Here is a 14,205-nt window from a genome sequence, read left to right as displayed (position 1 = left end):
TCATACAGCAGGCATGGGTATGAATAACGATGTAAATGTAAAAAAAAGGAAGAAAACTATTGATGCATTTATTTTAAAAAGCTAATTATGTTGCACATCTAAATTAATGTTAATTTTGCGAGAATGTTTTGGAAGTCACTGTTTATTATCAGTGTATTGCTGTTTCAGATTTTTATACATATTATAAATTTTTACACATTGCATTTTGTAGAAATTTATTCAGTTTTTAATTCAAAGTATTTGGTCAAATTTTAAATTTAGCTAAGAAGCGCTAAGAAAATTACTTCGATTAAGATTAATTTTAACCATGCGGGTCTTGTTTTTTTTAAATAGTTTTAAAACTTTTTTTTTTTTTTTCTAATTTGAGGTGATGTACCTTGAAACCCAAAGCAACAAATGCCTGTGAATAATTTATGGCTAGCTGGAAGGAATCCATACAATAAAAATCTTTTTTTAAATTTTGTTATTGTTTTGTTGTTGTTGCTTTAATTTATCAGTTTTATAAACTTGTGTAAAATCTGTAATCTGACACCTGCTATTGTGCTGATTTTTTTGATGTTATGACCATTGATTTTTTGTCTTGTTTTTTTTTTTATCTTTTCACATGCTTTCTTTAAATCGTCTACACACTTTACGACGACCTTCTGTAATCTACTTTGCCCTGTTCCCCTTTCTCTCCCCTTCGACTTGTTCCTGTGATTTCGCCCAATCAAAATGCACTATGAATCCTCTGTGTTCCACCCATGACAACCGGCTTGGTCAATCTGTCTGGTTGTTCTTGGAATCAACCAAAAATCCCCAAAAATGTGCTGCTATAAACCATATGTCTGCAACATCCACATGTAGATGGTTTGTAATTTTTTTGGAGATCTTATTTTGCCGCATGTGTTTTATCGGCATCCCAGCCTGTGGTATGTTTGTGACCTGTGCATGCTTGTGATTGACTCACCCACAACACTCTCTGTATATCCTTTACTGAGAACTTGAGCAGAGTTTGTAAAGGATTAAGACACTATAAACTGCTACAGACTGCTACATTCAAATATGTGAGCTTACAGTATTCACATATTCACCCACACATTTGAAAGTGACTGGTAGATTTTTTTTATTTTTTGTTTTTTTCTGCCAAGACAGTGACTCCAAAGGTTTGCTCCTGGCAGAGAGAATAAGTAATGCATGATGACCCTTGCATGCCTTTGGCAGCAGCTCTTTATTTTTACAACACACACACGCAAACACACGCATACACACTCGCAGAGCGATGCACTAAATGCCGTACAGTAACCTGCATGTGCTGCTGCCAGGTCCTTTTCAGTTTCAAACAGCGGTCTTTTGTTCTGTTATCTGATAAACAGCGGAAGGACACATTCTGTAAGATGTTATATAATCAAGAAAATCAAATAAAAGCAACAAAATCCAATGTAACTCTTTTTTTTTGTGCAAAAGTGAAAACTTAAGAAATGATTTTCGAAAGTTGTGGTTCTGTTGCTCTTTTTTGATCGTGACATCAGTACAATGTCTATTTGACTTCGTCAGCCTGTGCATGAGCTGCTGTAAAATCTGCTTTGTTTCCTTCTGCATGCTGCGTGCTCGTCATGCTTTACAATTTGCATTTTTGCCTTGAGAGAATTAGTGCATTTGGTTGTCTTTGAAAGAAAATGTCCTGACAGTCCTGCACTCAAACTGTTCACCTTCTCTGCCACAACTACTAATAACATATCCCTAATTGGATGAAGCTAGTTAGATTTGAATGTTTTTTTTTTTGTTTGTTTGTTTTTTTTTTTTTCCCCTGGTGTGTTGCATTGTTTTGTTTGCCCGATCTACTGGATATGAAGAGCTTGTTGGAGCCTTGCTGACTTGAGTTTGGTTTGCTTTGACTTGTATGACTCTTTATTATTTCATTTCTATTGACTTCAAATCTGCATTAATTTGAGTTTTGTTCCCCCCCCCCCCCCCCTCCCCTGTTTTATGTTTCTCGTTATTTTAGATATGGCACAACTTGCTGCAGAACTAACCACTGTTTCATTTTATTCTCACCCCACTTCCTCTTTTCTGTCCCTCTTTTGTGCTCCTCTTTGACTTCCCTCTCCTTGTCGCTTCCTATCTTCAACCTCCCCGTCTGTCTTTATCTCTGGTCATGCTGTGGCTCTACTGTAGGATAATTTCATCAACTTAAGTTTCCTAAGGCTGTTCAGAGCAGCTCGTCTCATCAAGCTGCTGAGGCAGGGAGAAACCATTCGCATCCTGCTCTGGACCTTTGTTCAGTCGTTCAAGGTTTGCTTCAAATTACCCTAAGACTCTACGTTTATTTTTGAGAACGTAAACATCGTCATATATAAAACATAGCTTTTAAAAGCTATAGACTTAGCATTAAAATGTTCTATGGCAAGCATATTTTTTTAATAGTCACTGATTTAAAGAAAAAAATTATTTTGCATTATTTGGTGTTTTGAATCCTTTCTACCGATGAATCCCCCATCTTAAATAAGATGCCCCCAAATTCATACTTACATAAACATGTGTGAATGCTATTTTTCATGTGCCCACTTAACATTGTAGATTTATTAAAGATAATTCTTCTCAAGACAAATTAGAGCATTTTTAGGTGTCAGTTCAAGACACCTATTAAATTTGTCCTGTTAATTGTAGCAGAATTGTGATGCAGAATATCTCCTAGACGTTAGAACGAGATAAATTAATCATAGCTTTGCAAATGTATTTTAAGGATATCTAAAACGTGAAAAAAGAAAACCTGGGGCAGGTATTCAAAATAGTTTTTTTCAGTTTTAAATTTTCAATGAAATTAAATAATTAGCAGGTAGAAAATGTGTCGATACTCATACTGTAAACGAGTTGTTCGCTGTTATCTTGCCACAAGACTGTCGTTGAAACTTCTGCATATGTATCACATCCACACTGTGGATGGGAAGCAGGAAATAAATGATTATCTGAATTTAGCTTCATGGAAAGGAAAGAAAAATGATTTATCCGAAGGTTAATGATGTTTGAAAATCACAAATCATTAATTATGCATAAGATGGAATTTCTTCTTGATTTCTAACAAGGGTAAAGTACGCACATCTGCTGTGATTTCTGTCTTTAAATGCTCAAATCTTCACACTGGTGAAAATCTTCATTTAGTTTTAACTTATTATTTCATATTAAGAGATTCCCAATGTTTCAGTATTCTATAAGCGATGGTAGTCTGCATGTTTTACATGTTATAAATTCTTGTCATGTATGTTCCTCCTTAGGCACTCCCTTACGTCTGCCTTCTCATTGCCATGCTGTTTTTCATCTACGCCATAATCGGGATGCAGGTGGGTGACACCCTTCACCTTACTTTTCCTACAGCGCTTTGAAGATGCATTTAATATATTTTACTTGTGTGAATTTATAGCGTGAGGCAATGAGATTTGATGCTATTCTCCAAAGGGGAATAGCATAACAGTCATAGTCTCAACATCATGTGTTTTTTTAATTTTAATAATACGACTTTGTTTGGCAGCTATTTGGGAATATTGCTATTGAAGAAGATGGAGAGAGTGCCATCAACCAACACAACAACTTCAGGACCTTTGTTCAGGCTTTGATGCTTCTGTTTAGGTGATTATTTGCACGTGTTTGGGATCCACAGAAAGAAGTGGATGCCCTGATCGTAATGCTTGCGCTTTGTGTAGATGCTCCCGCTTTGCTAAAGATCTCGTTTTTGTGCATTTGAAGGAGCGCGACGGGAGAGGCGTGGCATGAGATCATGCTGGCTTGTCTGGGGGGTAAGGAGTGCGACATCAATTCAGGAAACACAGGGCCAGAGTGTGGAAGCCAGATGTCCTACCTCTACTTTGTCTCCTTCATCTTCTTCTGTTCGTTCTTGGTGAGCACACACTGTGAGGTTTAACAGTCACATCCTACCAGTAGAGGAAAAGCACGATGTTTTACAGAATCATTCACATCTCTTTACAACCACAAACATGTACTAATTTACTGAATGATGTATGTACATGACACGACAAGTTTTAGAAGAGAATATACTGCTATGTTTGGTAGAGAAATGCAACTCCGTCTTTAAACCCATGGTGGTGGCAGGATCGTGCTGTGGTTACTCTTTTCTTTAGTTGGGTCGATAATTTCTCAGTCTGGCTGTACTTAAGCTATTTTGCCAAAAACGAATAGGCAGAAAGGTAAATTTTTAGATGTGCAAGGGTGACAGAGAGAATCCTTAAAGGTTTTGCAGCTTATTGCTACAAAATACAGTTCAACAAAGTATTGAATCAGAGGGGAAAAGCATGAAAAAACATATTTAGGTTGGTAGTCCAGCTGCAGAACTTATTTGACTGATTATAAGATACCTCTTGTCAAATTGAATGGTTAACTTTTCTTTCTTCCACGTGTGCGTTCATATGCATACACGTGTAGATGCTGAATCTGTTTGTAGCCGTCATCATGGACAACTTTGAGTACCTGACAAGAGATTCATCTATTCTGGGACCTCACCACCTTGATGAGTATGTAAGGATATGGGCCGAGTATGATCCTGCTGCCTGGTGAGTGCTAACATGCCAACACCCAGCTTCAGTGAAACACAAGGCTTATAGAATCGCACACATCAACTTACCATAAAACATTCAGATCTGTTAAATTGCTACCTTTATGTTCTAACCAGTTTGCTCACACAAGGGACTCTCTCCAGGGTTTGTGGTCACCGCAGAGTAACTCTGTGACTGTTTTTTTCTCTCTGGTAAAAAAAAAAATTCTGATTCGCAAATGTCTTTATAGGGAATTAAGCTGTTAAAGCTGCAGTAGGGAGTTCTGAGAAAAATGTGGACTTGATCTCAAACATCTTGAACAAGCACCCTGTCTGCCCCCAGTTGCTCTCTGTTGCACCACAGCTGATAGCTTGACAAATTGTTAGTTTTCCTGTAACATTAGGTGGTTTCGTCGCCATCAGGGCAGCTGCAGCACACTGCTAATCTTGAGCTAAAGGGTGTAAGCAGCACATACACGAGCATGACTGACAATACTAAGACATTCCTACTGGGTCAGATTGGTTGTTTCTGACTGGAAGAAGTGTGTTTCTGCAAACTGCACTAGGACCACTGAGAGAAACCAGAAGAGTTGGATGTTTTTCATAGATTATCTGCCTCATATTCTACTGTTAGGACATAGTGACAGTTTTAACCAATATGTAATATATAAATAAATTCCCTACTGCAGCTTTAAGATCCAAGTGCTCAGCTTGTCACAACAAAGTGAAGCTCTTGCCAAATAGTTGCCTATGTGTGTATAACCACATGGGACCCCTGGTTATCTCCATCACACAGATCATCCCTTAATTTCTCCTCTCCTGCCCTCCTCCTTCCCAAGATATATATTTTACCCGTTTCTAAATCTTCTCCCTCTACTGGAAACGGCATACTGGCAAAAACTTAACGTGGCAGTGTCTCTCCTCCACACCAACCTTCCCTTTAAAGTAAACATCTGCTGTGACATGCTAAGTTTCAAGGTATCTGTATTCCAGATTTTGTGTGTTCCCTTATGCTGTCCTGCAAAGTGTTTAACCGTTAAGAAGTAAAAAAAGACTTGAGGAGCCAAAACCAAAAATGTTTGAGTAGCCTTGAGATCTCTTATATAGTCAGTTTTATTAAAACACTTACGAATGGATACATTTGTTCAGTGAATAACTAGCCAACAATTGAAAAGACTTGCTTTTTCTGCAAACATGTAGAGACGCATTCCAGGAAGCAACAACAAATAGCTAACACTAAACATGTATTTAAGAGGGAGGGACTCCTCACATCAAAAGCAGCTATTAAGCAATTATCAAGCGCATACTTTCCTAGTCTCTGTGCTGTTTCTTGAATTGTATTGTTTATTCGCTGCGACTCTTTAGCCAGATATCAAGGGCTTGTTTTATGAAAGCTATACATAAAAGATCCCTTGCACTGAAGTGATGCTTTTTTGTAATTTATCTTATCTCAAGGATAATTTTTACAACACTGTAAAGTCTTTTCTTGTTCTTGTCGATCTTGTGTTCTTGCTCCCAATGTCCTCTCTTCTCTCTGGATGTTTCCCCCTCCCCCCTGTTTGTGTCTATGTTTAACTCCCCTGTATTCTTCTTGCAGCGGGCGCATACATTATAAGGACATGTACAGTTTATTACGAGTTATCGACCCGCCTCTTGGCTTAGGAAAGAAATGCCCCCATAGGGTGGCCTGCAAGGTTTGACTCTCATTCAAATGAAACCTTCTCAACCACACTTGCTAGCCACGGCATCCAGGAATGGATTGAATGCTGCTTTTGTTTTTGATTTGTTTGTTTTTTTGGTTTTTTTGTTCTCTTAGTTTGTTCTCTTTATTGTTTTCATTTCAACTTCTTTTCCACCATTATCGACTTGCATTCTGAACTGCTGAGAGAATGTGCAGGACAATGCAGACACCTAGAGAAGCATGTTAAATGCACAAAATGAAAACTTTAAGATGTTTTGCCATTATAAACTGGATCTTTTTTTTTTGTTTTTTGTATTTCTTTTGACTATCTTTGATTTTTTGTTTTTCTTTTTTGCTTGCTGTGGAGCCATGGCTTTAATGTAGCAAGCTACGGTTGTCCACTGTAGTGTTGCATTGTTCTTGGTTTTGGGGGTTTTAGGGGAACAACAGAAACTGCATTGACACCCCTTCCTCTTCCTCCCTTCTCTGATCAGAGCAGACACAGCTTGTTGCCTTCTGTCAAGCTTTGCTCTGCCTTTCTTTGGAAACGCGCACAAACACATGCCGACAAACATACTGAACACACACCAACATACGGAAGCAAGATTCAGTGTTTACTGAACATGATTCTGCTTTTTGATGGTTTTTTTGAAGGGTGATTTTGATATTTAGCATATATAACCAATGTTAAATATCAATTAAAGATACGGTAACACTTTATTTGAAGGGGGGTGAATAAGACTGTCATGACACTGTCATAAACATGGCATAACACCTGTCATGAACATGAATAAGCCTTCATGAATATTTATGATTGTTGTCATAAAGAGTCATTCGGTAACTTATGACACTTTTAATACAATGTTGACATTATTCAAAATGTCTTTATGACAACTTTACATTAACCAAGAAATCATTACTGTTTAAACTTTACCTTTAATAATATAAAGTTACCTAATTTTCAAAGTGCAATCAGTAATACTTTTATAACAAATTTATATCAGTAATGATTTCTTGGTTAATGTCAAGTTGTCTTAACAAAGACATTTTGAATAATGTCAACTTTGTATTAAAAGTGACGTAATTTACCGAATGACGCTTTATGACGATAGTCATAAATATTCATGAAGGCTTATTCATGCTTATGACAGGTGTTATGTCATGTTTATGACACTGTCATGGCAGTCTTATTCACCGCCCTTCAAATAAAGTGTTTCCAAAGACACTAAAACATCATTAATTCATCATTATCTCAGCCACAAAAAACAGTAGATAAAACATTTAAAAGAGAGAGATGAAGTATTGTTGATAAATTCTTGCAAATTCTATCATTAAAATAAATGTTTAGCAAAATAAATGTTAAAAACCTGGCTATAGAAAGCATACTTTTTTTTAAAATATATATATATATATATATATATATATATATATATAATATATATATATATATATATATATATATATATATATTTAGAGAATGTAGACCTGCACAGTATATTGAAAACTTATCTCCATTCCAACATCAGTGTTAGCAAAATTGTCATTGCAAAAGGCTGCTTGAACTACTATTTAATTCAGTGCAAGGTTGAAAAACACTTATATTGTTAAAGAAAACCCAGAAGGACTATGAAACAGCTTTCCAAGCCATGGACAAGAAAAGAGGCAATGATCTTGAAAATAACTGAGCACAAAGTTGCCGGCTCACGGCTTGCTTGGGGTGCAGCTTACCTAAAATCACAGCAAGTACAACAACGATGAGCATCAGGAGTTGAAAACATTAAGGTAGTCCATGACTATAAATTCAAAATGACTTGATTGAAGGGTTTGAGGAGACTTCAAGATATACCTTTTGAAACATTGTGCTGTTGGATAAAAAAATTTTTAAAAAACCTGCTCAGTTGAGTGATGCTTAATTTTCCTCGGCAAAATATAAATGGAGACATCTTTTAAGGTAGAGATGATAAACACATCACAAGCTGTTTTGTCTAAACACAGTTTAGTATTTTGACCTCTTCTTTGGCCCAAACATTGGTCCAAATAGGAGATTTATTTCTTATGTTCCCTTTAAGCATTCACTTAATTTTGATTCTTAGAAACAATTTTTTTTAATCTTTTGCTTAGAAAAACCTATCTATATGCTCGACCTAGTAGAAACGTGTCTAAATCCCAGCCTCCAGCTTTTATTTGCTGCCTCCTTTTGGTTTCTGAGTCTCACGTTCGAGATGAGAAATATTTTACCTCGAAAAACCCACACTCCCACAGACTCTCTAAGTCAAAAGCGTGTCCTCCTCGCTGTCTATTTTTATTTGTTTTTGGTGAATTTCCTCCCACCTTCTCTTGTATCTTTCTAATATCCTATTTTCTATTTTCAAATCTATACTTTAACTTCATCTACTTTCTGCCTCTCTCTCTCCCTCTCCTGATTTGGTAACGGGGTGGTGGCACTGGCTGATGATGCAGTGGCAGGATCAGTTGCAGGGAAATGTATGACATGCTGAGACACATGAGTCCTCCGCTGGGCCTAGGGAAGAGGTGTCCGGCACGGGTGGCCTACAAGGTCAGAAAGACCCACACCCCCCCCACATCTCTATCAAAGCCTTTCTTATGGGTGTCGTGGGGATTCGGGGGTGGTCTGTAAGGGAGGGATCAGGGATTTAAGCGCTCAACGTGGTGTAAACTTTAGTGTCGTTGTTTCTTTGGTTTTGTTTCTGTTCCTTTTCGTGGAAAACTTTGGGTCGGCTGGTCGATGTTGTGGCCTTTGTGTGGTGGTGTGGAACTGGTGGGCGCAGGTAGCAGGAAAGATATTTCGAAAGGTTCCAGGCGGGGCGAGGGGATGTGGCGTATCCGCAGGAGCGGACGAGAAAGAGGGACCCTCTCAGCTCGTTTGCACTAGGCAGGCAAGCTCACAAACGCATACATGCGAGATCAATGTCATCTTTTTTTTTTCTCCTTTTTTTCCCAGATATTGAGATGATGATATTATGCATAGAGGTTAATAACCCAAACTTTTTATGGAAGGGGACCCCAATAAAGAATCGCACTCGTGTCCGACAGTATGCGTGTGCAACAGGGCTTGGAAGGTCCACCAGACTTGACGTCCTCTGACTTGCTCCCTCCTGCGGATGAGGCCCATTCTCGAACATACACACTCACATATACACAGAAACACAGGGAATTAGGTCACATCAACCTACACATAGATATTTTCTGCTATGTCTCATGGTAGAGAGAGCAGGAGGGCTTGTGTCAGTGATGTGTTTTCCTCAGGGAGCCTTTGGTTGCCATTCAGAAGCCGTTCTTTTTTCTGTCACCCTTCATGTAGCAGCGGCAGCTCCAAGCCCCCGAGCAGCCTTTTTTTTTTTTTCTATCTGCAAGTCCGATCTCCTCTTTGTCCTTTGGTTCTGTCGTCAATGCAGTTCTATTCTGTTTCCAGCCCCCTTTCATCTCTGAATATTGCTGCTCCCCTCCCCACACATACGCTCACCTGCCTTCTGCACGGCCGACGACCACCCACTGCCACTGTAGTTTTCTTGTTTGTTTTTTTTTTTTGTTTCTTTTGTCCCTCTGCACACGCCCTGTTTGTCAAATACCACAGACACAAAGAGTCACTCGTGAAATATTTTCCAAAACAGAAGCGTACAGAATGGTAATCACATCCGTGTGAGCATATGTTCCCCTAACTCCTCCCGTGATCGGCTCCCATGAGAAATCACTGGCAGATCACTGTAAGCCTCCGGGGGGGGCAGCTAGCCAAACAGCCTGTAGGCACAGGAGACCATTTCCATTCCCAACCATCGCTCCTTCATCAACAGACTTCGGGCAAATAGTGATGACATTTTACTGTATTTACCGTTCCACATTGAATGGGACTTAGGCACAGTTGCGATATTAATAATGTGTCATTCCTTTGCCCACTTTATTTCCAGAGGCTAATTAACATTCATGTCGAGATTATTGTCTTATTGGGCCATTTCCTTGAGTGAAAACCTAACCTCACAAATAAAAGTAGAGATCAATACTATTTGACCCGTACAGTTTAAGCTCCGTTGGTCTTTCTCAGTTATTTTTCATTGTTTCATCTGATGCACCATCACCATCTCCCTTTCTGTCTGTTAGCGTCTTGTTCTCAAACTACATTTCTTTGCAAATGTATTGGTACCACATGAACTCTTTCACATTTGTTGGCACTACAGTCACTACCTTAACTGTGTTTTACTATGTTTGTATTGTACACTACAAAAATAAAGTAGTGTACAGTAGCAAAATGGAAGGTAGATAAGTAGTTTTCCACGTACTTTGTAAATCCAAATCTGAAAAATGTGGCATATGTGCATATGTTCAGTCCACCTGAGTCTTTGTTCTTTACTGAAAAATAGGCCAAACTCAGCCAGAAAAGCCAGAAAGGATAGATGGAGAACATATATGAACTGCAAATTTCAAGTCTTGCTAGAGACTATCAGTTAGATTTAGTTTTGAACTTTGACTGAGCCGCTCTGCCAATGAATATAGTACAATACAGCCAGGAATAAAGTACTGCACTATGCAAGTTTCTCTGTTCCTTCTAGACTTTTGCTGCAGCTATGTCATGCTATTTTGATTTCATATAATGGGCTGAATAGTATTTCATGTCCAAAACCTTCTACGCTCAGGTGGACTAAAAGTAAATGGTTGGTCTGGAATCTTTAGTGTGTGATAGTAAAGGGAGATACATAAAAATGCATGCCATATCATTCAGATAATTTTTTTATGAAATAACCTTTGCTTCCATTTCAATTGTGCACTGCTCTGTGTTGCTCTTACACTTACAAACCCGATGAAATTCCTTGGAAGTTTGTGGTTGAAATATGGAAAAATGTGAAAGAGTTTTCAGGGCATTATAAGCGTCCTTCCTGACAGAAAGGAAATGCGTAACCCTTCTGTTCTCCTGCCTAACAACAGAACATGCGCTTTGTGCATGGTCTAATCCGATAATCTGTCCTTTGAACGTTATCATGTGACCATTTCCATACATGTGTTTTCAATCCAAGCTTCGCTTGAAAATTTCAACCCAGTTCACAAAACGACGACATAGTTAGCTCTTTTGCTTTTCACTGTTGACTATCTCTCTCTCTCTGGAGGAAAGACATCAGAACCTTCAGGCAGAACAGCTTTATACACATACAGCCAACCAATAATGGCTTCAGTTTTTCTGCCTCTTTTTAAATGCATTCTTCTTTTTTTGTTTTCGGTCATTTCTTTTTCTTACATTCACCTCTTCAGCACCAAATGATTTTTTCTAATTCTGTCGTCTCTCTTTCCCAAACTTTACTTTTCACTTTCAAACTTTCTGCCATTTCACGTTTCACTTTATATTCCCTACATGTGTTTAGTTTACCTAAAAAGTTACATATTTATGGACAAAAATAATTCCTCCATGGTGAGCTTTTCTTGATTTTTCCTCTTCCCAATTAAAACAAAAACAAAAACACTGCTCTCTCTCACCTATTAACCTTCTTAACCTTAATCCATTTTTTACACACTAGATCTCAACGTCTAAACTTTTTGTGCAGCAGATTACTCATCTGTGTTAATACAATTACATTGTCTTTTCTCGTTTATTATACCAACAACCACATTGAAACAACTCGAGATCATTCCAATGTCACCAGCAGTGACTTTCTGTTCACAGCTACTCGGCTGCTTGTCCTGTGAGACATTTTGTGTGTGCGCTGCATGCTTGCATGGGGACTGTATGTGCAAGAAGGACTTGGGGAAGGATGGAAAAATGTAGATGCACTTAGAATGGAATGTGCGCGGGGAATGCATGACGCAATGCATGCAAGGGTTTTTCACCCTTTCGTCGTCTTTTTCCACCAAAACACACACGAGCATCGTGCAGTGAGTTGGTGTCTGTCTTTGTGTTGTCCTCTTCTAATGCTAGTCAATGAGACCCAGAGAAGGTCAAACCAATAAACAAAAAAACAACGTGATTTATTCCTGTGATTTCTCCCATAGTTTGTTTTTGGTTTATTGGTTTATCAGCTGGTCTCAGTTGTTTTTACTGTGAACCTCCAAACCTTGAGGGGGAGCTCTAGGTAACACTGGGCACTTCTCAGCCTGTAAATGCTCATTTGCTAAACAAACCAGTGATCACTTTTGATCAAAGTGATCCTTACGAAACAAATCAGTGACTCTTTGAAATTCTTTAATGCAACAAAAGTAGCTCAAATATGTTTACTGGGATTTCTTACGGAAAAGTAATTCTAATCTGAGCCATTACAGGTAGAGTTAGTTCCTACTATATAAGCTGTGCAAAGCTCCTTCAATCTGAGGACCCTTGCCCTTCCCCCTTTCCCAGCTCCCCTTCCAACCACAAACCTTGTGGTCCTGTCACCTGGAGGTTCCACAAACACTTCCTTTACTTCCCAAATTTTCTCACTTCTCACCTTAATTGGCTTCCTCACAGAGACTGCTTCGTATGGATCTACCTGTGGGTGACGACAACTCGGTCCACTTCAACTCCACACTCATGGCTTTGATCCGCACAGCTCTGGATATCAAGATTGCGAAGGGTATGAAACGTTTGGAATTATTTTGTCACGAGGTTACATCTAGCAGCTTATGAGACGGGACGACATTTGGTTCCAAAGAAGGTCAAGAGATTTTTGCAATGGGTGGGCTTGATTTAAAACCCACATTTTAAAAACGCTTGCATTTTCCGTTTTTATAAATAAGAGTTTCAAAATTTTCAAAATGTTAAATTTGCCTCGTTATCATCCTGAAGGCGTGCTCATAATCAACGGAACAATTTCGACAATGGGGACGGTTGAAGTCTGCCCAGCAATAATATGTCCCAATACACTTTTAGACGAAGTCAGAAACCCAAACCACTATGAATTTTATTATACATACAGCAACTTTGCTTGTATTTTAAGTTTTAATGGTGTTTGGGCACAAAGTGCAGCCAGAAATGGGGAAATACCCCCAAACATATCTCTAACCCTTTGGCTCCAGAACTCCAGCTGCAACATGCAGTGTGACAGATTGTGATTGATGATTGGTGAGGGCCTCTCGAGTTTATTGTGTATGTTTATGATCTGAGTGGATCAAATGCAGTCTGGACTCAATAAAAAATAGCCTGTGAAATAATAGCAATTGGTTCAGATTACGCTGAACCAGTTGCAGCGTTCTCACTGTATAAATGCTGTCTGCCGCACTGTCACCGTTTCTTTTTATTTTACTACAGAGTTCTGAAAATGAGCCCAGATAAATGATTTAAACGGGGTTAGGGATTCCTCTGTCCTTTTATAACCTGTTATCAATGTTTTTGTGAACAGACTCTGTCAGTAAGTAATGCCATTCTTTAAAATAAGAGTCACAAAAGTAGATCAGACAAGGTGCCAAGCTTAAATTGCACACTTTCAAATCTGAACTTCATAATAATAGCTTGCACTTACTTTAGAAGACAAAGTTCCATGCTGCACGTTGTCTAAAATATTTCCTAGACTTTCATTAGGAAATATTTTCCGTTTTATTCTTGTAAGATATCATTCCAGCTCCTTTCGTCTTTATGTCTTACCTCGTATGGCCTGGTCTGTAGATTATACGACGTATTCAGGATGTTACGACTTAAAATTGAAAGAGTACCAGATGGAGTCACAAACTGAACCGATCCTAACTACCGTCTTACTAATAAGCACCTTCTTTCTTTTTGTCTGTCTCCTTGTTTGTATGTGGTTGTGTGTTTCTTTTTTATATAAATTTTTTTTTCTTTGGACGAATAATGCATTCTTGTGTGTTAAACATTTTAAACAACATTATTGGTTTTGTACTCGCATGTTGGATGCATGCATTGGTTTTGCTACGAATATGTCTAGGTGGCATTGACAAGCATCAGATGGACGCGGAGCTGAGGAAAGAGATGATGGCGATATGGCCCAACCTCTCCCAGAAAACTTTGGATTTGCTGGTCACACCGCACAAGGGTAAGTCTCAGAGTGCTGGTGCGGACACAGATTTG

The 14,205-nt window shown here is 38.6% G+C and overlaps 1 protein-coding gene across 19 annotated transcripts in view; it reads left to right on the top strand.

Moving 5' to 3' along the window:
* cacna1aa (calcium channel, voltage-dependent, P/Q type, alpha 1A subunit, a) overlaps positions 1 to 14,205 on the top strand; it is an 84,568-nt gene that overhangs the window by 56,736 nt on the left and 13,627 nt on the right. For 15 of the 19 annotated variants that reach the window (XM_008415833.3, XM_081609891.1, XM_008415834.3 and 12 more), the window contains 8 exons: positions 2,158 to 2,274; positions 3,255 to 3,320; positions 3,509 to 3,606; positions 3,724 to 3,874; positions 4,417 to 4,544; positions 6,123 to 6,219; positions 12,652 to 12,757; positions 14,063 to 14,170. In XM_008415833.3, the coding sequence (XP_008414055.1) occupies positions 2,158 to 2,274; positions 3,255 to 3,320; positions 3,509 to 3,606; positions 3,724 to 3,874; positions 4,417 to 4,544; positions 6,123 to 6,219; positions 12,652 to 12,757; positions 14,063 to 14,170 (871 nt within the window). Of the gene's footprint in view, positions 1 to 2,157; positions 2,275 to 3,254; positions 3,321 to 3,508; positions 3,607 to 3,723; positions 3,875 to 4,416; positions 4,545 to 6,122; positions 6,220 to 8,666; positions 8,764 to 12,651; positions 12,758 to 14,062; positions 14,171 to 14,205 lie in introns of all 19 variants that reach the window. The other 4 variants (XM_008415832.3, XM_008415819.3, XM_008415817.3 and 1 more) reach the window with 1 other exon arrangement.

Source organism: Poecilia reticulata, chromosome 8 (assembly GCF_904066995.2).
Source record: "Poecilia reticulata chromosome 8, P_reticulata-male-v2, whole genome shotgun sequence".
Classification (NCBI taxonomy): Eukaryota; Metazoa; Chordata; class Actinopteri; order Cyprinodontiformes; family Poeciliidae; genus Poecilia; species Poecilia reticulata.
The sequence above is the reverse complement of the archived record's forward strand: the minus strand, read 5'-3'. Positions and strand labels throughout refer to the sequence as shown.